The 18,240-nt window shown below is 36.1% G+C and overlaps 1 protein-coding gene across 1 annotated transcript; it reads right to left on the bottom strand.

The window, feature by feature from the left end:
* Window positions 1-1,855: 1,855 nt before the first annotated feature.
* On the bottom strand, window positions 1,856-6,190 carry LOC101893756 (protein Fer3-like). The gene is made up of 2 exons (XM_005183404.3): window positions 5,888-6,190; window positions 1,856-2,331 (listed from the first exon to the last, which is right to left on the bottom strand). Exons 1-2 carry the CDS (start codon window positions 6,024-6,026, stop codon window positions 1,880-1,882), a joined length of 591 nt encoding a protein of 196 aa, XP_005183461.2. The 5' UTR covers window positions 6,027-6,190; the 3' UTR covers window positions 1,856-1,879.
* Window positions 6,191-18,240: the final 12,050 nt, after the last annotated feature.

Below are 18,240 nucleotides of genomic sequence, written 5' to 3'. Positions count from 1 at the left end.
TCATTGCAAAGTAACCTAAATAGAGGGGGCAATTTCTTCCTCGTTTTCAGACTTTTGGAAATTTTCGGATTAGGGTTCCTCGAAATTGGTGCATATTATGTATATATTGTCCCCAGCAAAATTTCAGATAAAAATAATGGGAATATATTGTTTGAAATACCGAATATCGGGGGATACCGTTATAGGCTATACGAAGACGTGGACCTGCATTGACAATTTTCTGTCTTATGCTATAGTACCCCTTTGGAACTTCAAATACCAAATTTGAAAGAATTCCGTTGAATAATGTCGCTAAAACCAACAAAGAACCGAATATTTGGAGGTATTGTTATATGGGGGCTAAACGAAGACGTGGACCTGCACAGATAAATGTCTGTCTCAGGCTGTAGGATGCACTTCGAACTTCAAATACCAAATTTGAAACAATTCCGATGAATATTGTCGCAAAAATCATCAAAATACCGAATATCGGGAGGTACCGTTATATGGGGGCTATACCAAAACGCCAGGAATTCATAATTTGTGCAAAAATCTCCAAAAAATCATCATTTTAGAAGGATGATTTCAAAAACAAAAATATGCCTCATAAAAAGAAACCCTTATTTCCAATGTATTCAAAAATTCTAGCAATTCCAGCTTTTGCTGCAGCCCTTTACAAAATATCCCCTGATTGTATTTCTAATGGGAGTCATGCCATATTTTCCAATCGTTTTCTTTCATGCTTTTGTTTTCTTCGTTCTGAAGAAGATGAAGATCAGAAGATGTTTAATATAAAGGGTGAGATGAAAAAACTGGAGCCATCTTCAGACTGCTGTCATTTCCAAGCCACTCGTCCGACAGCTGAATTCAAGCAAAAAAATTGGTTTTCTCCGATGAGAAAACATTTGTTGTCCAGCAGTGTGTTGCCAAACAAAATGCGAAAATATTCTGGAGGGTGTATAAAGCCTTTGGCACGCAAACTTTTTGGTTGCAGACCTTGGACATTCCAACAGGACTCAGCACCATCGCACTCAACACCCAAGAATGGTTACAAAAAGAGGTTCCTCGCTTCATTTCCAGCGCACAATGGCCACAAAATCTCCAGATACCAATCCGTTGGACTATTGTGTCTGGAGTATTTTGGAAAGCAGGGTTGCCACTAAAAAATACCAAAGTGTCGATCACCTCAAGCAAGCGCTTTGCCGGGAATGGGCCAAAATACCGCAGAGCAACATTCGGGCAGCGTGTGACGGTTTAATTGGTCGTTTGAAGGCCATAATTCGTGCCAAAGGTGACCAATTCGAACAAATCTAAATTTATTCTAAAATTTGACGCTATTTCCGACATTTTTTGCTTTCATTAAATAAAATGTAAAAATTATTATTGTTTATAAGTGGAGAAAGATGATAATGTTTAACAGGGTGTACAATTTTTTCCGAGAGTGTATGTCTTACTTGTTGAATATGCAACATATTGAATTATAACGCGTGGAGAATTGAATTGAAATTTTCCCAAATAATATGTGGAATATTTAAAAATGATGTTTGAAACCATAGATTCGGATGAAAGAGGTGGTTACAATTTTTCATATACGTAAAATCGGCTCATACCCCCATATTTGGGGGCTCTTCAGTTTGATGTGAATTTGAAGATAAATAAAGATAATTTTTACAAAAAAAAAAAAAAAAAAAAAAAATGCATTTTGAATCGGTATTTATACAAGCACCACTGTGCATTATTTTACTGTGTATTACTAATATTAATATTTTCAATCAATTTTTTTTTCTCAAAGACACATGAAGTTTATTTCAAATTCTGAAATAAATGTAATTTACAAAATTCTACACAATAATCAACAAAGAAATCATACATTAAATTACGTAAATTCTTCCCACTTAATTTAAGCCAAACTGTGGCCATATGGCGATACAAAATCTCTTTGGAAAGCAACTGGATGCAAATGATGGGCCATTGCAGCTGGGTGATGGTGCGGAGCATGACCATTCATGGAGCCGTAAATATCCGTTGAACGTTTCATTGGAGTTCCGGTAAGTAGTTCAGTCATAAATCCAATGTATGTTATGGCCAAACGCAGCGTTTCAATGCGTGATAGACGCTTCTCATAGGCAAATGTTGGTACTTTACGTCGAAGTTTGTCGAATGCTTCATTCAGATTAAACATTCGTCGCCTTTCGCGAATATTAGCTGCTCTGCGCTGAGCCAACGATGCCGTGCGGCGACGTGTTTTCTTAGTGGGATTGGGATTGGTCGATGATGTTCCATTGACATGCCGGCCACTGCCATTGGGACGTGGGGTTACAATCGTGCCCACTTGAGATCGTTGCCAGAGAGCTGGAAATGTCAAAGAGAATTTTTTGTTATTACGACACATCTAGATATAAGCATGCACATTAATCCTAATTTTTGAATATAGGATATACACACATACGTTTTTAGGCATACAATATTATTGGAAAATACTTTCGTGAACCATATAACGCATGGTTGGGTCCAGAAAAATCAATGTCTATGAAATAAAGGAATAATTTAAATGACACGACTTACACACATTTCATTTGGAACCGCTATATAGGACTTATATCAAAATATGAACTGATTTCGTTTTGGGATTTTCACTCAATGAGAAACAATATGAAGAGTTGGTATTCTTTTATAATATTCAAAATACCAAATATACGAATAACTTAACGTGGGCCGTTGTAGCCCTTAAAAACTTTTGAGAGTTGTCAAAGCTCTACACAAAAAAAAAAACTTGGACTGTCTCTTGACAGATTAACAGACCGCCATGGGTATAAACAACCGACAAAAGGTTTAATATGCAAAGATTCGGCACTACCTTCGCTTTGTATGATATTCAACATTTATATAAGCTTAAACCGATCAACATATAATGTATTGCGAATACCAAAAAAAAAAAAAAAAAAAAAAAAAAAAAAACAAGTAAAAAAGCAGGTATGTTCGACCGGACCGAACCTTTAATACATTCCACCATTTGGAAAGAAATTAAAACTGTTATATGGTGACTATTCGAAAACGTGGGCCTGCTTACGAACGTTTTTGTCATAGGCTGTAGTGCCCATTACGAACTTCAAATACCAAATTTGAAACAATTCCAGTGAATAATGTCGATAAAATCATTAAAATAACGAATATTGGGATGTACCGTTATATGGGGATATATGAAAACGTGAATCTACATAGTGAATTTTTTTACACCCTCAGTCATATGGCTACAGAGGGTATATAGATTTTGATACGGTCAAAATGTGCCTAGTGGAAATAACGGTTTTAGACCCTAGGTCTCTTTGGACCAAATCCGTTTCAGAACATTTGTAGTCGATCTAGCGATGTCCGTCCGTCCGTCCGTGTGACTGGCTGGCTGGTGTGTACGATAACTCTCGAAGGGAGTATACGATTTGGTCCAAACTTTGTACATTTGTAATATTTTTATCAAACTTAGATCGAGTTCGGAGATGGGTAATATCGGTCCATTCCTTCTGGTACCTTCTCCACAAAAGGTCGAAAATTTCAAAAAATATATTTTCTGCACAGAAAGAGAAAGAATAATCCGATTTTGCTCCAACTTTGCAAATCCTAATATTTGCGTCAGTACTAGAACAGGTGTGAAAATGGACAATATCGGTCCATTCCATCAAGTACCTCCCCTACAAATGGTAAAAATTTTGAATAATTACAACTCTTATAAAATGTGATGTAAGGGTTCGATTGTCTTCAAATTTCACACATCCCAACAAATTTATTAACCCAAAGTCTGGTGTTAAGATGGAATATATCGGTCTACTCCCTCTGGTACCTCCCCCACAAAAGGTCGAAATTTTTAAAAAATACATTTTTTTTGCACAGACAAAGAAACGATAATCCGATTTTGCTCCAACTTTGAAAATCCTAATATTTGCCTCAGTTCTCGGTCAGGTGCAAAAATGGACAATATCGGTCCACTCCATCAAGTACCTCCCCCGCAAAGGGTGAAAATTTTGAAAAATGACAACTCTTATAAAATGTGATGTAAGGGTCCGATTGTCTTCAAATTTCACACATCCCAATAATGTTATTAACCCAAGGTCTGGTGTTTAGATGGAATATATCAGTCTACTCCTTCTTTTACCTCCCCTACAAAAGGTAGAAATTTTGAATATCCATTAGGCTTATAAAACGCAAAATTACCATCCGCTTCCATTTAGACTTGGGACATCTGAATATTTCCATCAACACAGGATATGTTATAAAAACGGTAGGGATCGGACCATTCCTTCTGATACCTCTCCTACAAAGAGCCGAAATTTTAAAAATCCATGAAAGGCATAAAACGCGATGAGCATTAGGTTCTCTTTATACGCAAGATCTCTTGTAAAGATGGGATATATCGATTCACTCCTTCCGGTACCTCCCCCACCAAGGCTTAAAATTTTGAATATCCATGAAGCTCATAAAAAGCGAAATTAACATCCGATTCCATTCCAGACTTGGTACATCTCAATATTTCCATGAACTCAAGATCTGTTATAAAGATAGAGAGATCGGACCATTTCTTTTTCTACCTGCCCCACATAGGGTTCAAGATTTTGGAAACCAAACCGCTAAATTTCACAGCTACAAACATTTTTGTTGATATAACATCGGTTGTGAAGATTATATATCTGCGAACCCCTTCTGGTACCTCACCCACAAAGGATCACAATTTTCAATACAAGTCAGCGATTCTTTACAATTTGCTATATATAAAGATGAAAAAAGCCTGAGATGAATATGGAATTTATGATTTCCCATAAATTGGATGTAAATGTTCGATTTTCTTGTATCTTTGCCTATATTAAATATTTTTATATTTATTAGATAAAGCATGAAAATGGAATACGTCCGTCGACTATATCTGTTAACTCAAGCACATTTCAACATTTTGAAGAAAGTATCACATATAAAGTGAAGGAAGTAGCCAAACAGGGCACGTCGTAATACTTATATCATATGTATTCAGGTCTGACACGAAATGGTCAATAATAACCCATTCCTTTGTAATGGAAGGGGTTAATATTGATTTATTTGATTAATTGATAATTTAGTTAAGAAGTCAAAATATATTTAAATAATCGAACCTTGGCTGAGGGTATACATCTGTCGGCAAAACCGACTGATTTTTTCTAACTTGTTTTCTACGGATTTGTCGAAGAATGGTATTTGTATGTCATAATGGTCTCTTGCTCCGGTAGCGCAACATTGTATGTATAGGTCCACGTTTTTGTGTAGTCCTCATATAACGGTACCTCCCGATATTCGGTATTTTGATGATTTTCGCCACATTTTCACTGTTTTGTCTAAAAATTGGTATTTGTAGGTCATCCGGTGGAGGAACGTTGTATTTATACGATTAAATTTTTGTATAGCCTATATAACGGTGTTTCCTGATATTCAGTATTTTTATGATTTTTGCCACATTTTTCCACGGGTTTGTCACAAAATGCATGTTTGTTGTTCATAATGGGTCCTGGCTCCGGTGGAGGATAATAAAAGTTCGGCCCAGGCGAACTTAATGTTTTTTTACTTGTTAAGAATAAACTTAGGTTTTGTATAGTGCCATTCCGATTATAGTTTTTATATGCTCTGTTGCAAAATCTGAAAAACCATAATAGTTTTGCGATTTTTAGACATCATAAAGAGAAATCGTAGTAATACTGTTACATTTTGCAAGTTCTGGAAGCATTCAATGCTTAGTTTTCTTTTTGTTATTCCTATGTAACAGCGTGTGTATGTATATGCGCAGATATTCTTGGTGAATGTTCCAGATTTTCTCCCAAAATTTCTTATTCTTCATAATCAAATTTCTATAAATAAACATATCACTTCCCAAGTAGATTTATGAAAATCTTACCCAAATCACTGCAAGGGAATCCGGTTATTAAATCCTGATAGGGCACAATTGGTGGAGGTGGTGGTGGAGCCGTTTCTGGGGCCCACAGTGGTTGAAATGGTACTTCCGACATGTAAGCAGATTCCGGCGGATGTTGCATGGTACTGCTTTATGTTTAATTTAATATAACTTATTATTTATGACTTTTATTTAATGGACTTTCGATATGCAAGGTTATTTTGGTTCCACTATTTCCCTATGCAAATCTTATTAGAATCGTTTTGCTTTTGGTCTATTTGTATGTATTCCGTTCAGTCTTTTCTATTTGAGAGTTTCAATTAAAATGCACTTGAAATTTGGGTAATAATAAATTCTTATATGATGTTATGTGCAATGTTTGACGAAAATGAGGGTTGGAAAGTTATAACACCATTTTTCTTGTTCTCCATTCCAATTGGTAACAGTTGCCTGTGTTGTGATTGGCTGCTTGGAATATTCATTTAAAAGGGGGTTGATTTAATTCCAACTTTATTGCAATTCCACATGTAGATGTCGCCTTTTATGGTTGGTGAATATACTATCCACACAATATTTCCAACTTGAAAACAAAACGTATAATAATAGAAGAGGAAAGCTATGTTTTGGATTATTTTTTCTCCCACCTCAACATATGATGAAGATTGAGTACCATTATTATGCTTGGCATTCCGATTTTAATTCAGAACTTTTCACAAGAGCAGAATTAAAAGACAATTCTGGTTATTTGTGCAATTTATGACATATTGTGATACTCTTATTGTGTTTTAGATGTTTCCACCACCTGATTCGGTCAGTTGTTTTTATGGAATAAATCAAACTAATTATTTTCATATGTTACTCAAACTTTCTTTGGATTATTTCCAACTTCTTCATCAGCGTAATATTTTAAGACGATTTAGCCCTGTTTGTACGTCTGTTGCAATCACGCTACAGTCAAAACGAATTGAGATAGGAAGCTAAAATTTTGCACAGATCAGTCTTTTATCTGCAGGCAGGTCAAGTTCGAAGATGGGTTCTATTGGACCACGATATCCTTTAGCCTCCATATAACGGTACCCCTAATATTCGGTATTTTAATAATTTTACCCATATTTTTCAATGGAATTGTCTTACCCGCTGAAATAGAATTGCCTATTCATGGTGAGATAAAACCAGTAAAGAAAGTCCTAAGGTCGGGCTGGGCCGACTTTTTCATACCCTACACCACTTTGCTAATCTAGTAGAGCTCCTCATAACAATTAAAGTTTTTATGGGAAAATTCAATCATACACCCTATGATTATAATTATAATTTAAAGTTCAAAGGACTAAATATGCCGAAGCATTTGTATCTTTTAAATTCGGACTTGTATTGCCCACTTGGTGTAAAATTAATTTGAAATCAAATAAAGATATATATGGAAGCTATATCCAAATCTGAACCGATCTCTATAAAAATTGAGCTGCATTTGATATATTTCCCCAAATATTGTTGTTACAGAGTGCATATTACGGCTGCGGAGGACAAAAATAACAAATCGGATGAACAATATATATGGGAGCTATAGCTATATCTGAACCGATTTCGACCAAATTTGGCATACTTATTTTCAGGCCTAATTTGATATATTTCCCTGAATATCTTTGTAGCGGAGTGCATATTACGGCTGTGGGTAACAAATACTAAAAAATCGGATGAACAATATATATGGGAGGTATAGCTATATCTGAACCGATCCTCACCAAATTTGACATACTAGCTTCTAGACTCAATTCGGTCGTAAATACCAAATTTCTTCACATTTTAGCAAATATTATACGTTTGGTGCACAATAAAAGGTAAATCGGTCGAAGTTACATATGGGAGATATATCCAAATCTGAATCGATCTCGATAAAATTTACCAAATGTTTTTTCTGAGCTGCATTTGATATATTTCCCCAAATATTGTTGTTACAGAGTGCATATTACGGCTGCGAAGGACAAAAATAACAAATCGGATGAACAACATATATGGGAGCTATAGCTATATCTGAACCGATTTCGATAAAATTTGGCATACTTATTTTTAGGCCTAATTTGGTTGTTTGTGCAAAATTCCATACAATTCGGGCTGATATTACACGTTTGGTGCACAATAAAAGGTAAATCGGACGAACATATACATGGGAGCTACATCTAAATTTTGACCGATTATCTCCAATTTCAATAGGGTTCGTCCTTGGGCCAAACAAATGCTGTTTGCAAAATTTCATCTCAATTGGATAATAAATGCGACCTGCATTTTGTTCACAAGAATACATGGCCAGACGGACGGACGGACTGACATGCATAAATCAACTTAGAAAGTGATTCTATGGAGATCCTCAAAAGTAACTATGGGTCTATCTCGCTTCCTTCTCCATGTTACAAACAAATGCACAAACACATAATACCCTTACTATCACTATGTGGTGTAGGGTATATATATAACTGCAGCAAAGTCAAACGCCATAGTTTTTACATTTTTTTTTTAATTTTTATTGAATTTCGGAAATAGCATCAAATTTTAGAATAAGTTTAGATTTGTTCGAATTGGTCACCTTTGGCACAAATAATGGCCTTCAAACGGCCAATAAAACCGTCACATGCTGCCTGAATGTTGCTCTGCGGTATTTTGTCCAATTCCCGGCGAAGCGCTTGCTTGAGGTAATCGGCTCTTTGGTATATTTTAGTGCCAACCTTGCTTTCCAAAATACTCCACATACAATAGTCCAACGGATTGGTATCCGGAGATTTTAGTGGCCATTGTGCGCTGGAAAAGAAGCGAGGAACCTCATTTTGAAACCATTCTTGTGTGGCGCGTGCTGAGTGCGATTGTGCTGAGTCCTGTTGGAATGTCCAAGGTCTGGGGCCAAAATGTTTGCGTGCCCAAGGCTTTAATACACCATCCAGAATATTTTCGCGATAATATTCGGCATTTATTCTGATGCCACGGTCGATTAATACGAGTGGAGAGCGATCATTGGCTTTTATGGCGGCCCACACCACCATTTTCAGCTGACCTCTTCGGCAATAAACACGATCATTTTGTAACGAGCGATGGTACCAGAGACGAAAGATTTATTCACATTTGAATGCTGGAGTGCTTAGCGATAACCACTTGTGATTTTCAAGCCAAACATAAAGAAATCACACTATCACGCTTGAATTCTATCACGAATAACTTTTTTTCTGGAAAATTCTCTCCAAAATGCTTTTGTACGCTTTTAAACAATATAATGAGCCGTCACTGGAATAAGTTTAACGTCTGTCGGACGAGTGGCTTAGAAATGACAGCAGTCTGAAGTTGGTTGCAGTTTTTTTATCTCACCCTCTATAGGTTCACGATATACGACCCCATATATTTTCGTGATTTTAGTTACATTTTTCAATGGAATTGTCTGAAAATCCACACAATGGGTCTTTTTGAGTACTTTACCTCTTAGAAGAGAATTGTCTAAATAAGTCCACGTTTTAGCATAGCGCCCATTTATCTGGACCTCCAAATATTCGATATTTTGATGATTTTTGCGACATTATTCACCGGAATTGTTTCAAATTTCGTATATAAAGTTCGGAACCGTTAGTACAGCCTATGACACAAATCATCTATGCAGGACCACGGATTCGTATAGCCCCCATATAGCGGGATTCATTTAAGCCGTATATTTTGAGGGAATTTTTTGAAATTTTCAAGTTTCTTCCAAATGGGTGGTGGGTATAAAAATTTAGTACCGGCCGAACTTAGCTGATTTTTTACTTGGTTTCTTTCTGTTGTAGTCAAACTGCATTTCAATATTGCTGTGATAAACCAAGGGAACTGGCTTCTTCCGAAACCGTGGGCTTACGTTGTTTTTATGCAAATAACAAAAATCGGATTAAACCGTACTATTTTGAAACACTTTTTATACAAATGGTTTAAATGTACTAAAAATTATTTACTTTGAATTGGACAAATGGAATGAGCTAGAAATTTGGAATGAGGGTCACTGATGGAGTGCAGAATAGATGTACCAAAGGTTTTTTGAAAATTCGAACTTTATGGTTACGAAAATTTTTAAAACGGTACTAAATGGTCCTATGTGAACCTATAGAGCTAAAAACTTGAAATGTGGTATGAGAATCAAAGATGGAAAGTAAATTCGAGATATGAAGGTGATTTTTAAAGGCCACATTTCCAAAACCGCCTCCTTATTACAAATCCACCATCAACAGAGATCCCAATACAAAATTTCAAAACCATTTAGTAAGTGTGCGATCTGTACTTAATAGTACAAAATTTGGAACTGTTTGGTTTAGGGTGAACCGAGGAAGTTGGAATCCTAAAATTTTGTATTGAAAACCCTGTTGAGGGTAGATTTGTGATAGGGAGGTGGTTTTGGAAATGTGTGCCATAAGCGCACAAAAAGTACTAAATTTGGTACAATTTGGTTTTCGGTGAACATATAGCGCTTGAAATGTGAAATTTGGTATTAGGGTCGCTGTTTGTGTGTAGCCTTGATATATCGATGTGGTTACGGAAATGTGTACTATAATTGTACAAAAAGTGCTAAATGGTTATTTGGCATTGGGTGATGGTATAAAATTCAGATATTTGATATTAATATTACTGATGGTATCTGTGTGTGATATTTGGCGTTTGGTTGGAAATATTTGCACGAAAACTACTAAATGGTATTAAATTTTGTATTGAGTGAAGGGAATTCTCAAAATTTGTTATTGAGGTCTCTATTGGTATCTGGAATTGATATAGAGATGGTTTTGGAAATATGTACTATAATTGTACGAAAAGTTCTATATAGTAGTAAATTTAAAAAAGGGTCAAGGAATAGAACTAGAAATCTGAAATTACGCTTGTAAAAAATATAACGAGCTGTCACTGGAATAATTTTAACAGCTGGCGGACGAGTGGCTTAGAAATGACAGAAGTTTAAAGTTGGTTTCAGTTTTTTCATCTCCCCCTGTATATTGTTTTGGATATGCGTACTAAATTTGGTATTGGGTTAAGGGATACAGCTGAAATTTGGAACTTTGTTATTAAGGTCGCTGTTGATTTATAGGGTTTACATATTGAGACGTCGCAATAGTTTTGGACAGAAAAATGGATTTGGGTGGATGTGTGCTATGGTTTTACTAATATCCTTTCCAGAAAACTTTAAAATGAAAGACCTGAAGGCTTTCTGGTGCAAAAAGGTTTACATTTTCCTATTTTTCTTTCCGAAAAAGAAAAAACTTGAATACAATATAAAACCTTGAAAGTCTAAAAATTTAGTATGATAAATGAAGATTTGATTAAGATTTTTTTCTTTAGAATCTCTTCCGCGTTCCTCAATATTCCCCTTCCAATTTAGGTGATGGACGAGAAGAGAACAGTACCGAGATATTTGGTTTCTATGGAAAGGTTTAACGCGACTCTATTTGGCATTGGTGGTGAGAATTCAGAATTGAGAGCTTAAGCATAAGATCTGGGATTGCTTGCAGGAACTTTCCTGAAATCAGCAGAATCCGTTTCAGTTCGTTCCAGACCCTTGAGCATAACATTATTTACTACTAATTTACGCGAAGTACGAATATCCAACAACTCTTTGCTGTTTCATGCTTGGCACAAATATATCCTGACTTTAGCTCGTTCTAGGATTATGTGTTTGTGTAACGTCTTGATATCAACGCTAACACAACATTTTGTCCTTTTTGAAATGCATGCCAAATTCCAAATATATTTTTTCGAATTTCGTAGTTTCGGTACATTTTAGGTCTGCAAAGAGTTAGATTTTAAATATTGTAATTCTAGCGCTTACGTTACTTTCGGAATGAATTTCTAAAAAGATCGACTTATCTCATGGCTTCCACTAACAGGGCATTTCCAAAAATTCGTCCTTCGATCTGTAATTTGGCTACCAGAAGGCGCACATCACGAAATTGAACTATAGGTCCTATGAAGTCATATCATGCACTCTATAGTAATATTATTTGGTACGGAGGTACAAATTCCTCCGTCAAATTTGGTGTGAATCTATTTAGAGTTGGATATACCTTCCATATATTCAGGGTGAGATGAAAAACTGCAACCAAGTTTAGACTGCTGTCATTTCTAAGCCACTTGTCCGACACCTTTTCCAATTATTCCAGTGACAGCTCATTATATTGTTAACAAGCGTACAAAAGCATTTTGATCAGAATTTTCCAGAAAAAAAGTTATTCGTTATGGAACTGAAGCGTGATATTGTCATTTCTTTATATTTGGCTGGAAAACCACAAGTGGCTATCGTTAAAGCACTCCAGAATTTAAATGTGAATAAAACTTTTGTGTCTCGTACCATAGCCCGTTACCTGACACATAGCGTATCCCGACGTCAAGGAAGTGGATGAAAGAAAACAGCAACATCAGCAGAAATGGTTCGAAAAGTAAAGAAGGGACTTGATCGAAACCCGCGTCGCCGTGGCCGAAAAATGGCTCGTGAGCTGAACATATCGCAATATTCCATTAGGCAAATATTGAAAAATGAGCTCGAGTTAAACCATTAAAATTCCAAAAAGTGCAAGAACTTACACCGCAACAGAAAGAAAATAAACTCAAAAGAGCTAAAGAGTTGCTTCGTTTGGTCGAAAGTGGTGAACTGTCGAATTTGGTTTTCTCCGATGAGAAAACATTCGTTGTCCAGCAGTTTGTAAACAAACATAATGATCGTGTTTACTTGCCAAAGAGGTCAGCTGAAAATGTGCATCTTCGGTTGGCAACCAGAACTCAAGCGCCGGTAATGTGCCGCCATAACAGTCAATGGTCGCTCAACGCTCGTATTAATCGACCGTGGTACCAGAATAAATGCCGAATATTATCGCGAAAATATTCTAGAGGGTGTATTAAAGCCTTGGGCACGCAAAAATTTTGGCCACAGACCTGGACATTCCAACAGGACTCAGGAGCATCGCAATCAGCACGCGCCACTCAAGAATGGTTACAAAATGAGGTTCCTCCCTTCATTTCTAGCGCACAATGGCCATTAAAATCCTGGGATAACAATCCGTTCGACTATTGTGTCTGGAGTATTTTGGAAAGCAAGGTTTGCACTAAAAAATACCAAAGTGTCGATCACCTCAAGCAAGCGCTTCGCTGGGAATTTGCCAAAATACCGCAGAGCGATAATCGGGCAGCGTGTGACGGTTTCATTGGCCGTTTGAAGGCTATAATCCAATTGAACAAATGACCAATTTGAACAAATCTAAACTTATTCTAAAATTTGATGCTATTTCCGACGTTTTTTGCTTTCATTCAATAAAATTTAAAAAAAAATGAAAAATTGTGGCGTTTGACTTTGTTGCAGTTTTTTTATCTCACCCTGTAAGTTCCCTCTTGATTCCCAATTATAACTGCTCTAAAACCTTTCGAAAAAGATTCAAATTCGGTATGATCCCAATATAAACCTTTATTTGTTACGGTTAGCTCTACTAAATACCTATAGTGGTGTAAGGTATCATATTATCGGCCCCGCCCGACTTTTGCCCTCTCTTTATTAGCTTTAATATTTTTTGTGCCAGTGTCCACAATTCTGGCCTCTTATCGCGACTTCAAGTTTCTAGCTCCACCCATACTTTTCACAATTGATAACATGATCAGCCAGTCATCTTTTGCCAGATCACTAAATCTCCCCTTCCCCATCTGATTCTATTACAGGTGCAGCACCCTATCATCTGAATTAACCACTGAATCTACTCCCTGAATCTGGATTTTATTTAATGCCATTTAAAGGCGTTAAAGCGTAAAATTGTATCAGATACGGCGGTGTAGAGGAAGCAAAACACTCACTGACAGAGAAATTCAATTTGTGTCCATGTGTGTACCCATAAATTATAACAACAACAATATGTTGACTGCCTTTCGAAATTAGTTAACAAGCATTGATTCGGAACATTTGGCAAATTTTCTAAATTCATCCCCCGATCTCATGGCGATGGCAAATTCCAATTGGATAAATATGACGGTATTTGGATCATATTTGTTTGCAATTTTACGCAACAAAGCTGAACGCCGAAAAATAATTATAATTTTACGCTTTGTTAATATTGTCATCATTTGTTGGCTTGACTTGACTCTATCCAGACACATGGTAGACACATCATGGGGGTTGGTAGGATTTCTCTGCTGTGGCCAGCTGATGAAATTCCCAGATTTCCTTTACGCTCAATTACATGTTTTGTTTGTGGTTGTTTGTAGTCAACAAAAAATAATTTGTTTACTAAAAAATGCAATAACAAGTGTTCGGGGCTTAAAAATGTTTGTTTGTATACTTTGGGTGGATTATTTTCAGGTGGATAAGTTTCAAATTAAAGGGATTAAAGTTTCCAATCTCATGTTATGCGTAATGAGATCATTTAAAAACAACTAAACAAAGGCTATAGTCGTGCGGGGCCGACGATGTGATACCCTACAACACTACAATATGTTAGAAGCCCTCTTATGTCCAAATCCATTTTGGAAGATTTCGCGGTGCACAGCCCAGATATTACCCTCAGCATTCTGACCAGGGATATTTGCCCAATATTTACGCACTCAGTCGTGTTGTTAGTTGTTGCGGTCCATTTTACAGCTAAATATAATTCAATGGTCATCCAAAATGCTAGAATTCTTCCCTGTCCTTAACGCTCTTCTCAGACGTGTCGAATGGCTTCAATTGTGTGATCAGAATTTTTTTTTCTGTTTTTGGTTCATGTGAACCCCTAAATATTTTGCGATCATCTCCAAAAGCAGGAGGCCATATAGATGAGTTCAAATTTAGACTCATCTATATGATTTTCTTGTCTACGATATTTGGCTATATTCGTCAATGAAATCGGCATAAAAAAGCCAGAAGTTCGCCTCTTGTGTATTTCGGATATCGCCTGTAAGTAATGTTGGTATTTTTCAGACAGAAATAGTGGTCCATTCTACCCACTGTCCTAGACTCTAACTTCATGCGAGATTTCGTGTCCTTTGGTTTCTATTTATGACCTTTATAACGGATGCAAAAGCAGGAAAATTTTTAGTTGTTTGTCCATTTCAACCCCTAAATATATTGCGGACATCTTTGAAAACAATAGGCCTAGCCCTTCTGAGCTTAACCCTACCCATTACGTGAGGATCGGACGATAATTGCAATATGCATTTAATATCCCCAACCTGTGTTGTAAGGTGAAAAAATATTACAAAATATTATAAGTCAAATTAAACAAGTAAAAAAGCAGTAAGTTCGGCCGGGCCGAACTTTGAATACCCTCCACCATTTGAAAAAATTCCAGTAAATAATTACGCTAAAATCACGAACACGTGGACCTGCACAGACATTTTTCTGTCTTAGGCTGTAGTATCTATTGCAAACTTCAAATACCAATTTTTAAACAATTCTGGTTAATAATGTCGCTAAAATCACCAAAATACCGAATATCCGGAGGTACCGTTATATGGGGGCTATATGAAAACGTGGGTCTACATGGCCCATTTACGAACTTAACCTGCCTACTGAAAAAATAAACATGTGTGCAAAATTTTAGCCTTTTATCTCAATTCGTTCGAAAGTTAGCGTGATTACAACAGACAGACAGACGGACAGACATGCATGCTATAAAAAAGTATGAAAAAATAAAAATATGTCAGAATTGACCTGCTCGTCTAATTGTGATTTCGCCGGCATTAAAAATATTCGCGGTTTAATGGAAAATTTGACTTTTATTCAACACAAATGTTGTGGCCTATTTAACCCACTAAATATTACCCGATGACCATCAAAATTGGAAGGCTTCTGCCCAGCCCTAAGCTCTAGCCCCATGCTAACTTCTGCTTTGATTGATCTAAAATTGCGACTTGTAGAGCAACTGCAAAATCAGGAATTTTTTCAGTTTTTGGTCCATTTCTACCCCTAAATATTATGCGATCATCTCCAAAAGAAATAGGGTTCTATTCTGACCCTAGCCCCACCTCCACATTTTGTGAAGATCGGGCCATAATTGCGACATGTAGAGTGATTACAAATTAACATGGACAGACGGACAGACGGACGGACGAACATACATAGCTAGATCGACCCAGCTCGGCGAGATAGGAAGATACATATATACTTTCCTATGTGGGAAATCAATATTTCGAGGTGTTACATAATTTTTGGCCCAATCACATAGTGTTGTAGGGTATAAATATATTTTTTTTAGTTAGAGGAAATCAGCAATTGTTACGAAGCTATTAAAAGTGGATCGTAATTTTTATGCACTGGCATGATAAAATAATTTATATAAAATCACATTCTTAGTCCATTCCTGTCGAAGTCGGAGTGTAATGTTTTTAAATCGATTTCTACTATATTTGACATACTTGGCCAAAAATAAGCAGATTTTGTTGCAGTGTGAACCAATTAGACAAACGTGGCATGGTTAATGTATTACTTGCACCAATTCGGAGGGATATATACATAGGGCGATATCCAATTTAACCCCGACAAAATTAGACAATGGTATTTCTGGGCTATATCTGATCTTGTACCGGAGAACATTGTTATGGAGTGCATATTACGGCTTTTAGAGACTTAGACATGAATTCTTGAGAAAAATATAAAGGAGATATATCTGAACCGGTTTTCACCAAATTTGACTCTCTTCTAAGCCAAATAGGTGCCAAACAAGTGAACTGAGCAAAATTGCTTCCCAATCCGTCAATAAATGTCACCTGTACTTTGCTTGTAAGAATGCGTGGACAGATGGATGGACGGACATTCATAGATCGGCTTAAAACGCAATTCAGCATAGATTATTAAAAGGAACTATTCACAATTCATAAAGAAATAATATCATGTACCACATAACATTAAAATTTGTCAATGAATGGTTATGCTGTGCTGGTGGAGAATGTAATATATGGGAATTATACTAAATCTGAACCGATTTTTTTCATAATTTATATATTTATATCCGGAAAATTGCCCTTAAATTAAAAATTAATGCATTATTTATAACCCATATCCATCGAAAAGAATGCGTATTGTGGCTTTAGAGCAGTTATAATTTGGAATCAGAAGGAATTAGTATATGGGAGGCTATAGAGTTTATTATATGACTTCAAAAAGAATTATATTAAAAAACCAAGTGAAAAGCATTAAGTTCGACCAGGCCGAACTTGCAATATCCTCCACTATATAATAAAAAAATATTTTTCGGCTGGAGAATTCAGAAAAGTTTACAAATTAAAAGAAGTAAAAATGCTGTAAGTTCGGCCGGACCGAACTTTGAAAACCCTCCAGCATTTGCAACGAATTTGGCTACTTTCAGAAAAATTAAATTGGTTAGAAATTTTGTTAAGGTTTTAAAAATATCGAATGTAGTCTTTATATTAGGGTCTATATGACGACGTGGACCTGCATAGGTAACTTTTGTCATAAGGCAATCCGATATTCAATTGTAAAAATTAAAAAAAAAAAAAAACAGTAAAGAAAGTCCTAAAGTCAGGCGGGGCCGATGATATCCTACACCACTTTGCTTATTTAGTTGAGCTCCACTTAATAATTAAAAGTTTTTATGGGAGAATTCAATCATACACGCTATGATTATAATTATAATTCAAAATTCAAAGGACTAAATATGCCGAAGCATTTGTATCTTTTAAATTCGGACTTGCATTGCCCATTTGGTGCGAAATTAATTTGAAATCGGATAAAAATATATATGGGAACTATATCCAAATCTGAACCGATCTCGATAAAATTTGGCAAAGATATTTCTGAGCTGTATTTGATATATTTCCCTGAATATCGTTGTTACGGAGTGCATATTACGGCTGTGGGTAACAAATACAATAAATCGAATGAACAATATATATGGGAGCTATAACTATATCTGAACCGATCTTCACCAAATTTGGCATACTACCTTCTAGACTAAATTCGATCGTAGGTGCCATTTGGACAAATATTAGACGTTTGGTGCACAATAAATGGTAAATCGGACGAAGTTATATATGGGAGCTATAGCCAAATCTGAACCGATCTCGAGAAAATTTAGCAAAGGTATTTCTGAGCTGCATTTGATATATTTCCCCAAATATTTTTGTTACAGAGTGCATATTACGGCTGCGGAGGACAAAAATAACAAATCGGATGAACAATATATATGGGAGCTATAGCTATATCTGAACCGATTTCGATAAAATTTGGCATACTTATTTTCAGGCCTAATTTGGTTGTATGCGCAAAATTCCATACTATTCGGGCTGATATAACACGTTTGGTGCACAATAAAAGGCAAATCGGACGAAGATATATATGGGAGCTATATCTAAATAGGGTTCGTCCTTGGGCCAAACAAATGTTGTTTGCAAAA

Source organism: Musca domestica, unplaced genomic scaffold, assembly GCF_030504385.1.
Source record: "Musca domestica strain aabys unplaced genomic scaffold, Musca_domestica.polishedcontigs.V.1.1 39, whole genome shotgun sequence".
Classification (NCBI taxonomy): Eukaryota; Metazoa; Arthropoda; class Insecta; order Diptera; family Muscidae; genus Musca; species Musca domestica.
The sequence above is the reverse complement of the archived record's forward strand: the minus strand, read 5'-3'. Positions and strand labels throughout refer to the sequence as shown.

Coding starts and splice junctions, on each gene's coding strand:
- LOC101893756 (XM_005183404.3), bottom strand. CDS start 6,026: ATGCAACATCCGCCGGAATCTGCTTACATGTCGGAAGTACCATTTCAA. Junction 2,332..5,887: donor ATTCCCTTGCAGTGATTTGG/GTAAGATTTTCA, acceptor TGACATTTCCAG/CTCTCTGGCAACGATCTCAA.